The sequence below is a fragment of the Neofelis nebulosa genome, chromosome 2 (genome assembly GCF_028018385.1).
Source record: "Neofelis nebulosa isolate mNeoNeb1 chromosome 2, mNeoNeb1.pri, whole genome shotgun sequence".
Lineage (NCBI taxonomy): Eukaryota > Metazoa > Chordata > Mammalia > Carnivora > Felidae > Neofelis > Neofelis nebulosa.
Window position 1 is genome coordinate 139,081,224 of NC_080783.1, and position 19,897 is coordinate 139,101,120.

A 19,897-nucleotide genomic window follows, 5' to 3' on the forward strand; every position below is an offset into this window, starting at 1 on the left:
GGAAGGAGGTCAGACTGATAACAGTGTTAAAAGTGATTTGGAATCAACATCACATCACTTACAACTGCCTTAGACATCCATTTGAAGTACACCATGATATTTCTGTAATTATTTTACTTACCTCTACTAACTGCATAGGAATAGGTTTGTTTCCCCAGTGAATAGCTCTGTTCAGAGCCTTCTCTTATCTTTATTTTCCAGGTTTCACTAGTGGTTGCTATCATATGCATTCTTACATGGAGACAGTGGATAAATCAGTAGTTTTCCATCAAATCAAAGATTACATTCAAGAGGTAGAGCAGTGACATTAAACAACTTTGGCTGGAGAAAGAAGGTAGAAAATGGAAAAATAACATAATTGTTTCAGAGAACAGAAATCATAAAATATAGCCAGTGTTATTCAATATATAGTGAATATAATAGATGTCTGGAGTTTTACTGACCATGGCGTATTATATTTGTCTCTTAAATACTAGTTAGCCATGGTATACTAAAAGTTTATTCTGAAACCTAATATTCTTATGAAATATTAAACTATGCTAGGCTCCTATGCAATGTAAAGCCAAGATGTAAAGTTTAGTTAAATTATAAAGCCATGATGCATATTTTATACTAATGTTCTTAGTAATATGTATTTTGTATTGGAGATTATTTTGTTGTTAATTACTTTGCATTTGTGTTCTTGGCTCAAAACACAATATAAAAATAACAATATACCTATTTAAGATAGACTTTAGTTAGGTGAGACATTGACCTGAAAAAATGTAAGTTTTAATTGTATAAATTGGAAAATTACATTGAATCATATCTAATATCTATCTCCCAAATGTGGAAACTACTTAATTCAAATGGAATATATACATGTAATTTATTAGGTGTTCCAACTGTGCTGGCATTGCAGGAGGAGAAAGCCAGCATTAATTTTAACATCCATTCAGAGGTCCCACCCAGCCATTATACGGACTAATGCTATCCAGGGCCAACCTTATTTTCATGCTAGCCATACTTATATTTTGTAATTATGAATCTCTTTTAAGTTTTTTCAAAGAACCTTTATTTCCTAGCCATATTATACACTACATGCTTGACAAATACCCAGTGATTTTCCAAGTCCTCTGAAAAGTGTATTGACAATTCACTTGGCTTAATATGACCCAATATTTCCCCCCATATTTGCACACTGCTGCCAAATGAACTTCTACATCCCCAGTATCATGGCATTCTTCTCATATGTTAGAATCTAAAATATCCCCCCCCACACACTTATAGTGGGATTGAAAAAAAAACCTCAATTTAATTTTGATACCCTTTTTTTAAATTTAAAAAAAAGGTTATTTATTTTGAGAGAGAGAGAGCGCATGAACAGGGGAGGGGCAGAGAGAGAGGGAGAGTGAGAAAGAATCTCAAACAGGCTCTGCCCTGCCAGCACTGAGCTTGACATGGGGCTCAGACTCACAAACTGTGAGATCATGACCTGAGTTGAAATCAAGAGTCGGACACTAACCCAACTGAGCCATCCAGGCACCCCAATAATTTTGATACCCTATTTATTCTGCCTTCCTACATGCTGTGGGATCTTATTTCCCATTCTTTCATTCTGTATTTACTAAGTATATAGGGTTCTGTGTTAGGTTCTCCTGGGTACACAAAAATGAACACATTGTTCTTGTCTATAGGAGCTTGCAGTCCAATAGACAGAGAAAAATTCACCTAAATAAAAATGCCATTAGGTCAAAAGTGATGCAAGGAGAAGCAGATAAACTGTTAGTGTAACACTCTGGGCAGAGAGATGACTTCCAGCTGTAAGAATCAAAGGTTTTTTGGAAGTAGTGGCATTTGTAGTAGAGATGAAGACAGGTGGGACTTGAGACAGCAGAGACCAGGAAAGCACGTTTCATCACAGTGAACAGGTAGATATGTGGATGGAGTAGTTGCTTTGGCTAGATCATAAGGTACACAGTGAGAAACTGTAAAGGTGGAAAAACATATCATTGCTAATCCACAAAACGTTTTCACTGTCAGGCTAAGGTATCTGAATTTTATTCCAAAGTTGGTGGGTACTAGAAATCTAAGGGAACATGCTTATTAAATATGTTTTCCTCATACACAGAGGAAAGATTTAAATATGTGTGTCCATTTTGGCTCCTGCTCTTCCCCCTACTTCTCTCTGTATATCTTATCTGGTCTAAATTATATTGACAGTAGGACTGTAGGGCATTCATATTTTAATCCAAAGTACCCCTGGAACAGTCCCAAGGATTAACTGAGTAAAGGGATGAATGAAGAGATAGATGGATGTTGGGATGAACAGAATACAATGGATGACTGCTTTATTCAAAATGAAAATCCACAGTAAAAACAGAAGCATATGGAAGTGGTATTTATGTACAGTGTCATATATAAGGCAGCAAATCTTCATTCTGTTGAGGGAACAGTCAGATGCTGGACACTCTCAGTTGCATGAAGAAGATAGTCTCCTTACTGGTCATCTTGCTTTTTCTCTTGCTTCTATATAACCCTACCAGAATCAGCCCTTATAAACAGAAATTATATCTTGTCATTCCTCTATTCCAAACCCTCCAGTCACTTCCTACTTTATTTAGAATAAAATTCTTCTCATAGCTTATAAAGTCCTCCTTGATGAAGTCCCTACTTTCCCCTCCACACCCCACTTTACCTTGTATCCTTTCTCACTCCCACTTCCCTCTACTCTTCAAGTGCATCAACCTCACCTCACCTTAATGCCTCTGTGGTGCTTCCCTCTGCCTGCAGTGATCTGCCTCGAGGTCATCACATGCTGGCTTATTCTTACCCTTAAGAATATTTTCCCTCAGATGTCATCTCATCAAAGAGCCCTCTGTGACCCTCCATCTCCCTAGATCTAAAGCACCTCTCCCCCTTTTCACTTCCTTTAGCTTATAACACCCCCTTCAATGTAATCCTCTTCATAACCATTTTCACGATCATAAAATTCACTTACTTGTTTACTTTCTGTTTCTTGAATCTTCTGCCAAGTGAAATGCATAGCCCACAAGGACAGGTCTCTTATCTACAGTTTACTCTAGTGCCTACAGCAGGATTTAGTACATAGTAGACAATAAATATTTGCTAATTGAATGAATGAATGCAAGCCAGTGCCTTAAGTTTTTTCCTATGCAGTCATTATTAAACTCCTGGAAAGGGTATCCTGTATGCACTGCCTTGCCATCTTTGTCAGATCCTTTGCCCTTAACCCATTTTTTTTCTGCCTTTTGCTCTCATCATTTACCTGCAAATGTCATCTTTTTACTGCTCATTGACCTTGAGATCACCAAGTTAGGTACCTACCTTACATTTCTCTTGTATTTTACACTTCTTGAAATTATCTCTTCTTGGTTTGCATGGCTCAGAAATACCTTGAATCTCATGAGATGCTGATAATTCCCCCTCTGGCTTTAGTTCAGGTTGTGCTTGCTGCCACTGTAAAAAATAACTGGTTGACTCTTACCTGGATTTATGTTTTTGATGAACTTTATCCATCTTTATGACTATATCTTATCCCAAGGTACAGGACTCTCTCCTGAATTCTAGGTATATATCTCCAAATACCCCTGAAGACCTCTGGGCTTTTCCAGTTGGTACATCTGTAAGTGATCTGTAGTTAGGTTCAAATCCTAAGAGTGTGACTTGCGTAACTTACCTCACTCTCAGTTTCCTCAACTGTACAATTGAAATAACATCTATTTTGTGAGGATTCAAAGAGACAGTATGTATGTTGCCTAGATCAGAATCAACCATGAGTTCATGGAGGCATTCTCAATAAATGTCATTATTATCATTATGAACACAATAACATTTGCCAATACCAAAATATTTCTTAACTGCATCGTAATAAACCCATGCTCTATATAAAGAAGCTGTATTTTTGAATTATGCATTTACTGATGTACTAAAATTGTTTAAAATATATTCTACTGTATGTTTTAAGTTTGCATTGAAGTATGCCTACAAACGATTGACAGGGAAAAAAACAGGCATAAGATGGATATCAAAAAATAACATTAATGAGCTGCTAAAGCTAAAATTACAGGAACTTATGAAATTGGTTAAACATAAAAACCATTAAACTGTTTACTGAAGCTTCACAGATATACTGAAGCTAATGAGCATTTCTGCTATTTAAATAAGCCCAAATTGAACACACATTACATGGATACATAATTAGTCATGGCAGTCAAACACACATAGACTTACTTTTAAAGCTCTATTTAGGGAATCTTTTCCATTTGATTTATTTTGTTAATTAAAATATTTTTCAGGATTCACTTATATTTTAATAATATTGTTTTCACCAGTAGTATAATTTACTACTAGCTTTCTATTTGTTTTTATTTATGCCTTAAATGTAGCAAATAGGGACTTATATTAAACATTTTTCTTAATCCCTTTCTTTAATTATTTATATCACTTGATGATATCATTCAGCATTTTAAAAGGTTCTTTCACTGAGAAGTATATATAGAATATTTCAGTAGCCTTTCTTTTTTCACTGTCTCCTAATTATCAAGAAGTATTAAGCACCCAAATGTGCATAGAATTATGATGATTATGGTCCAAATCAGATTAAAGGATGATCTATTCCTTCCAGGAGTTTGTAGTCTTAAGTAGATGGTATCATTGAATATAAATAAGTAAATCAAAGTACAGCATTTGGGAATCCAACAGAGAATTTGAAAACAATCCCCATATATTTCCTTCAAGGACATTGACCTCCTTGAGGAGATCTCTTCCAGTTAAAATGAAATCAAATCTTCAAGGAGTTTAGGGTTTTAAATAGATGAAATTATTGCAGAGAAAATAAGCAAATCAAGGTGAAGTGCTTGGACAATTTTAATTCTTAATTGATTAGTTGGTCAGTTTAGGAAATGAGAATGGCACTCCCTGTAGAATACAAGTAAAACAAAAGGAGTTGCTACAGGCTAGTATTGACATCCATTTTCTTTTTTCTTTTCCTTTTTTTTTTTTTTTTTTTTTTTGTATTTAACTTGGGGAGCTTAAACTTGTTCTAAGCATGGAAGGGAGGAGAATTAAATCTGTATTTTCCCACTGCCTGAATTCTACAAGCGTATATAAACTGAACATTATTTAACCATAACAATAGGAAAATTGGAATAGTTAAATCAATCAAATTAACCAAGTGCATATTCTTTCCTAGTCAGTGTGTTTGTCACTATAGAAGTTTTTTTTTTAGAAGCTTTTTTTTTTAAATAAAAGGAAAATATTTGGATTTCCTCCCCGCAATGAGCTTTCTCTAATTGTGGAAGTATGATACACAGGAAGAATAATCAAGACAGGATAATATGAGTGCCAAATAAATGGAATGGACAGATATTACATTTTTTCAACCAAAAAGCATTCATCAAGTTCCTTTTATGTACCAGTTTGTGCTAGATGCTAGGGAAGAAGCTGACTCAGGTATGGTCCTTAAACTCAAGGAGTGGTGGAGGCAAAGCAAATAACTAAAATGAAGTCACATAGTGACTAGGTTAACAGAAAGTGGTTGTGGTTAATTTACCAAAAAGGGAAAAGTTTCCACTGGAAGAGTTGACCTAAAGGCTATTTATCTGTAAAGCTGGTCGAGATTAGAATTTGCTGTGGTTTTTCCAATCCCTTCTGCTTCATTTTAGTTCCTTCCCAGTTGTGAAGCTTTAAGAGACCCTTGTTGGACCATTCCTGGCTTTTTCTTGCCCCCAAAGGCAAGAGGTCAGTGGCAAGGAGGGCTTTGGAGTCAGAACTAACTGGATTTGAATACCAGCTCTGCCACCCCTTGGCTCTATTTAAGATGGTAATTAGTACCTTAAAGAGTTGTTTTGTGGTCTAAATGAGATCATTATATAGAATTGTACAGTATTATACCTGCCTCAAACAGGGGATCAGTAAATATTGATTGTTTTTCTTAATGTTCTTCATTAAATGAGGATGATATGAGATGTAAGAAGTAACTAGGAGAGTTGCCTTTAGATGAATTGCCAGAACATGGTAACTGATTGGATGTCGAGTTTATTGAAGAGAGAAGATTCAAAGATTATGCTAAGATTTTTAGGATTTATTTCTAGGTACTTTGACAAAGGAGACTAGGAAAAAGCAGAAGTGGAGATTAAAGAGTGATCATGGAGGCAGGTGGAAAATCAGAAAGTGTCGTGTCATTGAAGGCAAGCTAAGGGACATTTATGAGGAAGAAGTGGTCATCTGTTAAATGCTGCTGCAAAATGGAAAAGGCAGTGCCACAATTAAGGTGAGACAAGTGAGGTACCTACCTGCACTTGAGCCTAAGGTTCTGAACATAAAGATCTTCTTAAGTTTTTTTCTTTGGGTGCCTCACCCACCTTACCCCTAGTTTTCCTGAAGCAAGGTAATCACTGAGAAGAGTCATTGGATGTGGCAACCTAGAGCTAATTAATCATTTTAGTGAGAAAAGTTTTAGTGAAGCTTTGGGAGGCAAATGCAGATCTGGAATGGTTTTAAAACGGGAGATACTGTACATGTAGATACATGCTTATAAGAAACAATTCAGAGGGGGTGGATGATAATAGAATATGCAATCTAGGGAGAAAATCCCTAGGTTACCTAAGAAAGACGAGAGGATCAGATTCTAGGACTCATGTGGAGGTACTGGCCTTTGATAAGGAGAGTTTAGTAATTGTTATAAACAAGAAGGAAGAGAGAGAGAGAATGGATACAGATTAAGTAAGTTTGTAGTGTGGACAATGGGAAGACCAGGGAGTTCCCATATAATAACCTCTGCGTTCTTTATGAAATATGAGACAAGGTCTTCTCCTGACAGCAGGGACAAGAAAAAAGAGCTTCATCCATCAAAAGTTTGAGGAGAAGAGGAAAGAAATAGCGGTCACAATGAGTAAAAGACTTGAAAGAGCAAACTTACTAATGTCAATCGAGAGATGGTGAAAGGCCCAGGAGAAGCTTGTGAACTGGGTTTTAGAAGTGATGATTTGGAAGGGACAGTACAACATCCACACCGGAATCTCTAACAGGCAACTACAAGTGCCAGAATAAAAGAGCTCAAGGTTGTGTTTGAAGTCATTTTCATAGAGATGAAGTTAAAGGCACATGACTAGGAAGAGGAAGAGGAGATGAGGAGGTGCCAGACCCCTTCTTGGGGTTTAAAGATAAGGAGAGCCTGAATACTGTAGCATTCTGCAAGTCAAAGAAAGAGATTAACATTAATGTGATATAAGTATTGGATGCTACAGGAAGGCAGGAGGGAGGACTGAGGTCACAGAATTTAGGGACCATGGAGACCATGTTTTTATTAAAGGGACAGACTGGAAGGAATAATTGGGTGGTGAAGAAAGAAGGCAGTCAGTATAAATTACCCTAAAATTAGGTAAAGGAAGAAGTTAGAGTGGGAAAAGAGAACCATTCCAAAACTAAAGTTTTTCAAAATAGGATTTGAGAAGAGAGGAGAAATATGAGAAATACAATATCCTAAGGAGAGTAAGAGATGATATTTGAGGTCCTGAAGGAATGGGGACGTGCACAATAAAGGTTAACTTTTGTGGGGTTTACAGAAGGACAATGATGAATCTTCACTGTGAGTTCCATTGTGTTTGCGAATGGATTGGATATTGATTCAAATACTTAGAGGCAGAAGGGAGATGTGAAGAAAAGCTCATGCCATCCAGAGTTAATATTTTTTTAAACATTTAAAAAAATTTTTAGTGTTATTTTTGAGAGAGAGAGAGAGACAGAGCATGAGCATGGGAGGGGCAGAGAGTGAGGGAGACACAGAATCTGAAGCAGGCTCTAAGCTCTGAGCTGTCAGCACAGAGCCTGATGTGGGGCTCGAACCCATGAACTGTGAGATTTATGACCTGAGCTGAAGTTGGATGCTCAACCGATTGAGCCACCCAGGCGCCCCAGGAATTGATATTTTTAGTGGAAGGCATTCTCTGGTTCTTTCCCTTCCTTACCCCAGATTATTCTATTGAAACAGAACTCTGATATCCTGGCCCTGTAATTAGAATTCATTTGCTCTTGGAGAGATTTTGCTTTCAGCTTTGAATCACTGAGATTATTGCCTCAGCTCGCCTTTTTGTTTCATGTGCTTTGGTCCTATTGGCTAATAGGTTATGCAAAATTAAACAACAAGCATATAGATGAATTCATCCATGTTTTCAAAATATCATTTTATTATAAATGTTGAAATTTTTTATCCCCCTATTGTTTTATAGCATATCAAACACTTCAAAGAATACTAATAATCCTTCTTCATTATGATTCCTGTTGTATTGTTTTATTGTTTATGCAGAATTAATTTATATTTATGTACTAAAATATAACATTCTTGACATCTTTTTATAAATACTGAGAAATATACTTGTCATATGCTTGTGGGTTTCTCTTCTACGTATATGACAGCACAGCTACATCAGTTTAATTGACCTTGGCAATCTGCATCTGCTAGTGATGTGTCCCTGAGGGACGGTTTCTGCAATTTTAAGCTGTGGCTTATTGAAGAACTTGTGTGTCACAATACAATTAAGTCTATATAAAAAAATCATTTCATGCATAACATTAAATTGACTAAAAGTTCCTATTTCAAAACCATTTCTTGTTTTAAAGCTACCTCGGAGTGTCTTTGTTTTTTAAATAAGCTCATTCGAACATAGTAGTAATTAAAGCAGAAAATTAACATAAATCTTGAATGTTTGGTATGAATTAAGGATGTTTTCGTTCTTTTTAAAGACTGCATAAAATTCCAGGCACCATATCACTTAACACATTTCTCTCCCATTTGCAGAATAATATAGACTGTGAATAAGCATGTTTTAGGGTTCTTTTTCAAGTTCTTTTTCTGTTCAACTATGGAGCTATTGGGACATATGCTGCAGTCTCCATCAAGATGCAATCTCATGGAAATCCGTGGTAAAAGTGCTCATATCATAACAGAAAATCCCTCTCCCCTCACTCCCGTTATTTTATAAACAAGGAAGAAAAAAAATACAGTCCTTCTATTAATATTCATTTAACACTTCATAGGAAATAGCAAGTAGTTATTTGGTTTGCAAATGTAAATATACATTTTTCATCCACTTATGCTTTCACTCCTTCCAAGCTAGATAAAGGCAGAACAGAAGATGTGCTTCTGAGATTTATTTTCATTGTATTTCAACTTAAATGTATCAGCAGAGATGTAAGTGAGCTGTGTGTGAGGAGTTCATAGAAGGATAGTTACAATGATGAGGAGGATGAAAGTCTTCCTCGTAAGAAACAGCTAAATAAAAGAACTTCTTTCTGACAAATTATGCATAATATGCACATGGATTTTTTTTCACTGAATCCTTGATTTCAGTTCTAAATTGAATACTTTGGAGCTTACAAAATATGGTTAAATAATGGAAATAACTGCTATATCTCAAAAGAGTCATTGAAGTCATAAAAGGTATTATTTGGATCCATAAACTGAGTCAAAGTTTCAATAAATTGATGGATCATCTCCCTCCATTGCTTTCCCTCTATTTTATTGTAAATGCTGAAATACACATATACATACATACACAGATATAGATCATCTACTTAAATATAGAGTCCACTGTGCCAACAGGGAAATGATCCTAATCATTTGATGTTCAAGTTGTAATGAATACTCATTCTTGCATTAGCTGCTTAGTGCTACTGATAGAAAACATTTTTTTTTACCTACTGTAGAATTTTATATTCATATAAATTTGTCCATGCTTTGTTTTTCCAAAGATCCTTTGTAGGTATCAATAAGTCAAAAGATTAGATATTAAAGTGGAAACAAATGATCTCTATTTTGACTGATGTAAGCTTTGCTGTAGTATTTAATAACATCACAACCAACTGCTTAACCTCATTTTTTTTCTATTTATTTTTTAAATCAAACTATGGAGATGCTAAACTTTAAGGCCTCTAAAAAGATTAGGGGGAAAATTGAGTACATAGTTTTTAAAAGTGGGCTGAAATAATTTTCAATACAAAAGAAAAATCCTTTCTATTTTGGCACACGGTATCAGAGAGTTGTTTGATCATTAGTGAGGTTAGTTGGATATCACAAATAATAAAACAATTAAAACAGTTAATATTCAGGCCCAAGTCTTCAAGGTATAAATGAATCAAATATTGAGGAAATAGCATGTTTCAAGAGTAAACATGAGTATGTATGAGTGTGTAGGGACATAAAATAATACATACATAATGGAAAGACCCATGAATAGAATTGTGCTTTTGAATTCACAAATAAATGATCCTAGGTGGCTTATGGTGTTGGTGCTAAATATTTTAAGAATTGCAAGATTTACTTATTAAACTTACAGTAACATCTCCTAACTACTTATTGACTGAGTTAGTGATAGAGCTCTAATAGTAAAGTAAATCATACTATTTACATTTTTAAGTCATAAGAAATTATAAAATGCATTAATCAAGAACTTTAGTTTAATTCAATGAGCATTTATTCAGCACCTATTGTGTATAACGCACTGTATTTAATGTAAGTTTAACTTTTATGAGGCCTGAAGCTTATATAATTTGAAGATTCTTTTATCTAAAAGAAAAAAATTACAAATTCAAATTTAGGCACAGGGCCTTAAAAAAGGACCATGCAAGTGAGAGAGCCTGAAGCTTAAGCTTCAATAACTTCACAGTATATATGTCTTTGACTCTAATAGCTGCTATGGGAAATCAAAGATAACTAAGGCATAATCCCTACCTTGCTCAAGCTTAGAGTGAAATCTGTGCTAACCTTCAAGGATACTTCTGTAAAAAAATGAGAAAAATGTATAAAAGGGCTTTGATCTCCTGGTGAAATAATTTTGAATTCCTTCTCATTTAAAAATCTTTATTTCAGTTCTCTATATAGAGCAAAGTTGTACCAAAGTCTTGGACAAATAAGGTCATTTCTTATACGGGAGAATTATATTTTACTCTATTTCCCATTACATAAACCATTAAATGATGGTATGTTCCAGTTACCATTATTACAACAGGTTGAACTGACAAGCCATACTCACCATTGACTTTTTTGCAACTCAGATAACTATCAACAGATGGTAGTGATGATCTGTTATGATGTGGGGAACAAATGATAAAGGTGTCTTTTCATGTGACCTTTAAAGACATTAGAAAAATCTTCTCAAAATGCCATTCTGCATTGAAAATAATTACATGAATATTTAATTTTACTCTCGATGAAAGGTGAAATCACATCAGAGATATAAACAGTATTAGATTTTTGAATAAAAACCTGAGCACAATAGCACTAATCCAGCTGCTCGTTCATTCGTTCATTCATTCACTCATCTACTGAATTGCGTGTCTCTTATGCTACAAGTACTGTACTAGGCTTTGTGGTACAGTACCCAATAGCATGGACACATTGCTATTCTCATGGAACCTACAGTCTTGTAGGGAACACACAAAGTAATTCCTCAATAGTTTTCTAAAATTCTAATATTTTTCAAGTAGAAAAACTACAAAGGTTTATTTTTATGTCTTATTTTTCCATTTTTATTGAGAAGAAATGGTTTTAGATATCAGAATAACATTTTTTTTAACATTTGCTTATTTTCCTTTAAACTAACTCATTAATTTGTTAAACAACTAACTTTTGTGTTCCAAAATCTTACAGTCTCTTTAGTTTAAGTTGTTATATTCTCTTTTGAATTAAAGACTAGCTCCACAAGTCTGTCTTGAGATGCTGTACTTAAAATCCATGACAGGAAAACCTGGAGAGAACATTTAATCCTAAACACTGGCTCAGTTTGCTCCATTATATATGGTGCTATCAACCTTTATGCCCTTCTCTTGTTGAACCCTTTCTATAACTTACATTCTGTGATCTCTTCCAAATATCTGGATTATGTGTCTACTCAAAGATTCCTTTACATATTTTTCTTTTTTTTTTTTATTTGTTTTTAATGTTTATTTTTGAGACAGACAATGAGCGGGGGAGTGGCTGAGAAAGAGGGAGACACAGAATCCAAAGCAGGCTCCAGGCTCCGAGCTGTCAGCACAAAGCCAGACACGGGTCTCGAACTCATGGATCGTAAGATCATGACCTGAGCCAAGTGGGACGCTACACGGACTGAGGCACACAGGCGCCCCACGTTAGATATTTTTCTTAAAGGAACTCAAAGTCTTCCTTTTCCATGACACTTTTAGATTTACTGGAGCACAGCAAATAACTTAAAATTCTTTAAAGAACATTTTCCACAAGGAACCAATGGTAGTGTTTGCATTTGTTGATTTCTATAAAATAAAAAGAAATTGAGGGGCACCTGGGTGGCTCAGTCGGTTAAGCATCCGACTTCAGCTCAGGTCATGATCTGATGGTTGGTGGGTTCCAGCCCCACTTTGGGCTCTGCACTGATGGAGATTCTGTCTCTATCTCTCTCTCTGCCCCTTCCGTGCTCGTGCTCTGTCTCTCTCTCTTAAATATAAATAAAACATTAAAAAAATTTTTAAAAAGAAATTGATGGCTTATGTAGCTATATTGTGGGTCCATCAAATTGCTTAGCATTAGGTGCGAATAATTTGGTGAAAATGTAGAAGGCTTTGTTTTGTTTATAAAATTTCTTGTTGTGAAAGGAGACTGGCCATTCACCCAAATTCACAATATAACTTACATCTATGACACACAGGAACAAATTTAGGATCTTATGAGTAATATCATATTTGTGAAAATAATGGTATAGACAAACAAAATTTTAGAAAATTCATTTTATATTCATTTAAAGGGATTTAAATGGATTATATGCACATTCAAACATGTGAAAGGCTGTACTTTCCTTCTTCATGGATCTGTACTTCTTATACATAAATACCAGAGCTGAAGTATTGCCCAAATATGTAGTCTTTAATACCTACCTGTGATGTATACTTTGAATTGGTTAAATCAGTATGCCTTGAATATATTATTAACTCAGATATTTCATTAACTTTCCATTTTTATGGTTCATTAAAACCAGTTGTTTGAGTCCCTAGAACAATAATTAAGTCATAATTTTTTTAATTTTCAAATTATTGTTATGTGATGCACAAATCAGTCATTGCCTCTTATCTTTCACTTTTTTTTTCTTACAGTAAAAGAAGCCTTGAGCCCTCTAAAATTTAACAGATGGAATCTCCCAGAAGTAGATCCAGAAACTATGCAAACCAGTGAACCATGGGTGTTTGCAGGTGGTGATATTGTTGGTGTGGCTAACACTACAGTGGAATCAGTGAATGATGGAAAGCAAGCTTCTTGGTACATTCACAAATATATACAGGTAGGCATTTGCCATCACTTTCAGCCATTTTTTTTTTCCAATGGATACATACTTCCTCATTTATTTTTGCTACTCATTCATGACAGCATTTATATATGACATATAATAACCGTATATGAAATACATTATATACGTATATTAAGTTGGATAGAATTTTTTTAACATGGACTGGATAGCAGAACTGTTTAATTGATTGAGAGTTCAGTGTGCATTTCTACAGGGAAATGCCATGAAGTTACTAGTTCTTCTGTTTTCAAAATATTTATTAATGGCTTAAAGACATAGATAATACATTTATCAAATCTGGATGGTACACAAGATGATAGCAGATAAGATCTATATTCCTAATGATCTTACACAGTCCAGAATACCATGTTGTCTGTCCATTTAAATCAGATGAGTTCCTATCCACTTCCCAAATTATGTACCTAATTGTGTACCAATTATGTACCTAATTGAAAAGAAAACAAGTATTTTATAAATTTCAATTGTAATTTTTCACTATTTAGGTTCATGATACAAACGCAGAATGTAAAAATGATAAAATATAAAGTCAAACATACTCTTACAGTAACTAGAGGGTCGTGGGGGAAAAAAGCCATAATTACCAGATCTCAGTTGTCTTACTTTTTGACAAAATGCTTTGTTTTCTTCTTGCTCTATAATTTAATTAAACACAGATATAGTGATCTCCTTTATATAAAATGTTTCTGGAAAAATTTGCTCTTGTTAATAAAATTCTTCTTTTTTTCCTATTCAGGAAAGACTCCCTATTCATAACATGCTGTCTGCCTCTCTTCTTTCAGTTTCTTTTGTTTGTTTCTCACATGGTAATAAAATTTACTTTGTCTTTAATGTTTCCTTGAATAGTTTTCTTCCACTTTGCCATGACCATTTAGTCTTTTCTGGTTGTCCCCCTACTTTTTCTGTAATCTGGGCAGGAACTACTTATCTACTAGGTAGAGCTTGGACCCAGTACTGATTATATCATGCTTTTTAGGCTCAATTCACTGACCTATTCCCACCTCAGCCCAGCGTCTCTGAGTAGTGGGGCTTGGGATGTTGTGGTCTGGGCATAATGTGGTATCCCAGAAATACAGGGCTCTAAGAACGAGTGTAACCAGCCTCTGGGTCATGCATAGAGACAAAAGTGTGATTTAGGAAACAATGTGTTGTGGAGATGACAAATGTAAAATTAATAATGCTCTCCAAATCAGTATAAGTCAGAAGGAACTAGGCTAGGAAAAAAAAAAAAAAGGAAAAGGAATGCAATTTAACAGGCAGAAACCTGGAAACCCAAAGCAGAAAAGCTGGTTGTGGCTCCAGCTCCAGTCTCTGGAGCACCTGTACTTTGGAGAGTCCCCATGGCCTCAGACGTACACAGAGGAGCTGTTTGACAGGCTAGGATGGACTCCTAAATTGGCTCCTTTTGCTCTTTCCATCATAAAACTTATCACCCTGTAGTTCTACTTCCTCATTTTACTTATTGTCACAGTACTCTCAAGGATCCCCATTGCACCTTCTCCTGCATAACTCTCTCATCTGTGTTTCCATCTGTGTTCTTCCATGTTCAGCTGTCCACTGGAAATCTTTACTTGTGTGCTGATGTATATTTCAGACTCACTGGACATCTCCACTTGGTTACCTACACTTCTCATTCGCTGCTTTAAACTAAATATGCGCTCCCGAACCTGTTCCACCTCCAGTATTTAACATTTCTGGTACCCAGCTTCAAATCCTCTATATCAGTGTTCCTCAGATTTCTATTTTCTTTTTAATGTTTATTTGTTTTTGTGAGAGAGAGAGAGAGAGAATATGTGTAGGGGAGGGGTGGAGGGAGAGGGAGACACAGAATCCGAAGCAGGCTCCAGGCTCTGAGCTGTCAGCACAGAGCTCAATGCAGGGCTCGAACTCACAGACCATGATATTATGACCTGAGTGGAAGCCGGTTGCTTCACTGACTGAGCCACCCAGGCACCCCTGTTCAGACTTCTAGATTACTGATTTCTAGATTACTCAGACTAATACAGTTTTCAAATCAATTTCAAAACCAAAATAGGGCTGACAGCTTCTTATTTCACTGTGTAATGGCGTTAAAGTAAGCCCTTAAACATGTTATAACATTTACTATATTACATATACAAGAAATATATTAGTAAGGAAGTTTATGAGAGAAGTAGGAAACAACACAGTCTCAGAATAAGAGATACTTCTAAAGAAAATATGGTTGGAAGATTTACACTAGTGTGTTTACACACACACCTTTTTCTTAATATAAAATAACACTGTTGTGTACATCTTTACTTAGGAACTTTTTATCAAATTTTATTTTCCTCTTCTCTCTCTTGTATATCTGGTCAATTCTATCTCTGTAATGACTCTTTCATATGATTATTTTAATTTGCCTGTTTTTGGGGCCGAATACAATTTTTGGTTGACCAGACATCTCACTGACCGATCTGTTAACTTCTTGGAGAAATGAAAAGAGAGTCAGGAGATGAGAGAGAAGGCTCTTATGCTAGGTTTCAACCTAGTGAATGCATGAATTCAGTTCGCAGAACTAAAAATGATGGGAAGGCAGAGATGCTAAAGAGAATTGAAAGGTAAAATTGAATGAAGGACAGTGCAAAGGGCATGTGTTAATTTTTTTCTAAATATTTAAATCTATTTATAGATTTTAAATTAAAGTACATAGAGAATATTTACTATCTTTGTGATTGTGGTGGTTTTGTACTACTTCACAATTTTCATTCGAAAGGATTTCTAAAGATGTTTTTCTTTTGACTTTACTTTTATCTTTTTACTTCCCTGAATATAATAAATGTGTATTGAAAAAAATGAGCAGTCATTTTACTTAGCTTCTCCTTACCCATAAAAGAAACAGACTTTGAGGTATGATGAAAAAGAAAAGTGCACGTGCTTTAAAAATACATATTGCTAGGAACGATAGTGTTTGAAATATAAAATAAAAAATTCGTGACCAGTAAGAGTTTTGGATTTGGCTGAAGGCTTTAGACTTGTCAAACAAAGTGTTGAATTGCATTTTAAAGATGGAGTAGAAATGGAAGGCAGGTAAAATCTCTGTCAAGTAAAATCAACACTTCCACCTTCCTGCCTGTTGGTTGCAAAGTGCTAAGCAGTGATAAGACTAAAAAGGAACATATATAGACAAAGTGAGATTTTTATTTCTCCACACTGTCATTAACTTAGTTCTGGCCTCTATCACCTCTTCAAATTGCCTCCACTTCTTCCCTTGTCAAATCCGATGAGCCTATGCTGCCACCAGGGTCATCTTTCTAGAGTATAAGTTTGATCCTAATTTCCTCATTTAAAACCCTTCAGAAGCTCCTTTTTGCAGTCAAGATAAAGCCCAAACTCCTTAACTTATGATGCCAACTTGAATTTTCCCCAGCACACCAAGATTTCTCCTGAATCTGGGCCTTTCCCCTACTCCACTCATGTCATCTGTCTAGATCCTACCTGTCCTTCAGCCTTTGAGTCCTCCTCTGCTTTCAGAAACACGTTCCTCCTTTGTGTTCTGTAGCTCTGTTTCCTGAGGGAAGCCTGCCTACTGATCTGTCTCTGCACAAGCCAGTGACTATGCTTGTGTATTGTTATGCCCTCAAAATAAAGAGCGTATTCATCTATTAAATAGGAGAAATGCATAGAGTGAGATAATTCATTTTAAAGGAACTGAAAGAGGAGTTAAGAAAACTAATGAGTTTGTTATATAAGTTCATTAACACTGTAAATAAATAATGTTTCCTTCAAGTGCAACATTCGTTAAGAAAAATTTTGTAATGCCTTAATGTATTCATGAATGAAGGTTTATCACTGCTTGTCTTATGTTTTGTGTTAGTTTGGGAGGAAATGTAACATTAGATAGTATACTTTAAAATGATTTAATACCCACATTATAGTATTAATTCACGCATACATTTATTGTGATTGGATACTTTGGATTTATTTGTAATATGCTTTTTCAGACACATGCGATTATTTAAAGATATCCCTGTTGAGACTTCAGTAATTCCCATAGTTGTCTGAAGAGAGCTCCACTTAAATTTTTTTAGTTAATTTGACCAGTTACCACTTATTGAGTACCAGCTGCTGGACTCAAGGCACTTGGCTTTGGGAGAGTACCAAAGTGAATAAATGAAGAGAGGTAACAAATACAGCAGCTGGAAATTTAGACTCTGAATTAAACAGACCTGATTTCAAACCCAGTTCTAACAGTTTTGAACCATGTGACCTCAGGCAAGTTACTTCATCACTTCAGGGCATGGTCTTTTCAGGGAAAAATAAACTATTTATTAATAAATGAGTAATGATAATTAGAGTTGTTAAAATGGTATTAGAAAAGAAATATATAATAGGAGATTTTGAATAGAAAAATATTATAAGATTTTAACAGATGAAGATTTAAAGAAGCTATTTCAGGTAATTATAAAAGCATTTTATCTAGCCATTTATTTATTCATCCATATACATCCAGCTGTCTATCCACGTAGTCATTCATGCGTGGAATCATTAATTAATTAATTCATTCATTCAATAAACATTAAAAAAATAGTGCTATCTTCTTTAGATAGTACTCGTCAGTAGATTTATAAATGTGAGTTAAAACATGAAGCTTGCCATTAAAAATCTCACAGTCTGGTAGGGAAGACAGTTGTGTAAACATACATCTAATACAATATAATGAATGCACTAATAAAAAATGTAATGGCACAGGATGACATAGAAGAGATAATGATTGATTCTCTCTGGATGTGGGTATAGAATGTGGAGTCAGCAAAGGCTTCGCAAAAATCCAGATACAAATAAAGAAGGAGGATAAGAAAACCTGAGTGAATTGAACTACTGGAACTTAAAGGGGCTGCCAGATAAGACTATAGATCCTACTCACTGCCCAGGGGTACTCACAGAATGGGCTCTCGTTGACTGAAATCTGACCAAGCTCCACTCACCTAACAATGGTATCTTTTGTGCTGCTTCTATTCAGAGTAAGGAGTGCCTTCCTTGAATTTTCACAAAGGTGCTTTCTGCTTCTTCTTTAAGCCTTGCACCTGTGCAATGGCTTCTTTTAATTTCACCAAAAGGCATTCTGGGTTAGTGGAGTCCGTAAACATAGATAATACATAGGAAAAATGAGAGAAAAGATCTATAATTATACTGGGGTTAGAACATGATAAGAATGCCCAGTTTAAGATTTTAATCAGGGGTATGTAATGAGGCAGGAATGTGGTAGGAGTTGTTTGCATAAAAAGTGAGAGTGTCAGATCTTGTATTAATACAGAGAAAAACATTTTCCAATTTGTCAACATTTCTGTCTTTAAAAGTCATTATTTTAATATGAAACTTACTTGTCTTTACTTAGTGGTACCAATAAATGATCCAATATGACTTCACCTTTGTTGTTTATAATATTATGATGTTAGGAGTCCAGGCTTATTTGTTTTTTTCTTCTGCTTTAATAAGAATTACTGAATATCTGAGATAATTTTGGTAGTGTACCCAAAGAAAGAGTATGTAACTGAAAGAGTGACTATAGCGACACAAAAAAATTGTGTTTTAAAATTCATTTGCACTTTCACTTGAGTCTTTCCAGTGGATTTGTTTATTTAACCAGTGTGCACGTGTGGGGGTCTGTGTGTATGTATCTGTGTGTATGGGCACATGTATGTGGACAGGTGGATAGATAAAAGTTCTGTACTGGGAAAAAAGGAAATTAGCTGCATAAACTATGACCTTTCTTCTCTAAAGGTGCTTACAACAATGTGAATTCAAGGATTACCAATGTGAAATAGAAAACAAATATATGATATACATGAAGGAAAGCTAAATTTAGTGAAACCAATAAGTACTAAAGTAGTCAAAGACAGAGATCAATGTTAGCTAGAGTTATTAGAGAAGACTCACGAAAGAAGTGGTCCTTGGTTTTTATCCTCCTTGGAACAAACAAACTGTTATATTTACCTGTTAGTTGTAATAATTACTACTATTTGTTTAGCCTCTATTACACATTGTACATTTTTTGGTTACCATGACCCAGGTCATGACTCAGGTCATGATCTCATAATTCATGGGTTTGAGCCCCACATCAAGCTCTACACTGGCAGCGTGGAGCCTGCTTGGGATTCTCTCTCTCCCTCTCTCTCTCTGCCCCTTCCTCTTCCCTGTTCCCATGTGCACATGCTTTCTTTCTCTCTCTGTCTCTCTCTCTCTCTCTCTCAAAAATAAATAACCATTTAAAAAGTGTATATATACCTTAACCAGAATAAGTGGCTACAAAAGTTCTAAGATTATTAATATTCCACATCTCCTGACTTCCAGAGAAATAAAAGAGGGACAGTTAGCTCAATTAATATAATTAAACATGTAAATCTAATTGTTTTTTTTTTTTAATTTTTTTATTTTTTTTGGGACAGAGAGAGACAGAGCATGAACGGGGGAGGGGCAGAGAGAGTGGGAGACACAGAATCGGAAACAGGCTCCAGGCTCTGAGCCATCAGCCCAGAGCCTGACGCGGGGCTCGAACTCACGGACCGCGAGATCGTGACCTGGCTGAAGTCGGACGCTTAACCGACTGCGCCACCCAGGCGCCC

General features: G+C 35.4%; 1 protein-coding gene and 1 long non-coding RNA gene across 3 annotated transcripts in view; one reads left to right on the plus strand and one right to left on the minus strand.

Moving 5' to 3' along the window:
* Positions 1-18,550, minus strand: part of LOC131492078 (uncharacterized) — a 46,616-nt gene extending 28,066 nt beyond the window's left edge. Inside the window, exons 1-4 of one of the 2 annotated variants that reach the window (XR_009251830.1) lie at positions 18,260-18,550; positions 11,034-11,130; positions 3,328-3,459; positions 122-321 (exon numbers count right to left, since the gene is read on the minus strand). This is a non-coding gene — a long non-coding RNA (uncharacterized LOC131492078). The remainder of the gene's footprint in view (positions 1-121; positions 322-3,327; positions 3,460-11,033; positions 11,131-18,259) is intronic. The other variant, XR_009251829.1, reaches the window with a different exon arrangement.
* DPYD (dihydropyrimidine dehydrogenase) overlaps positions 1-19,897 on the plus strand; it is an 863,407-nt gene that overhangs the window by 412,240 nt on the left and 431,270 nt on the right. The window contains exon 12 of the mRNA XM_058695679.1: positions 13,105-13,289. Within this exon, the coding sequence (XP_058551662.1) occupies positions 13,105-13,289 (185 nt within the window). The remainder of the gene's footprint in view (positions 1-13,104; positions 13,290-19,897) is intronic.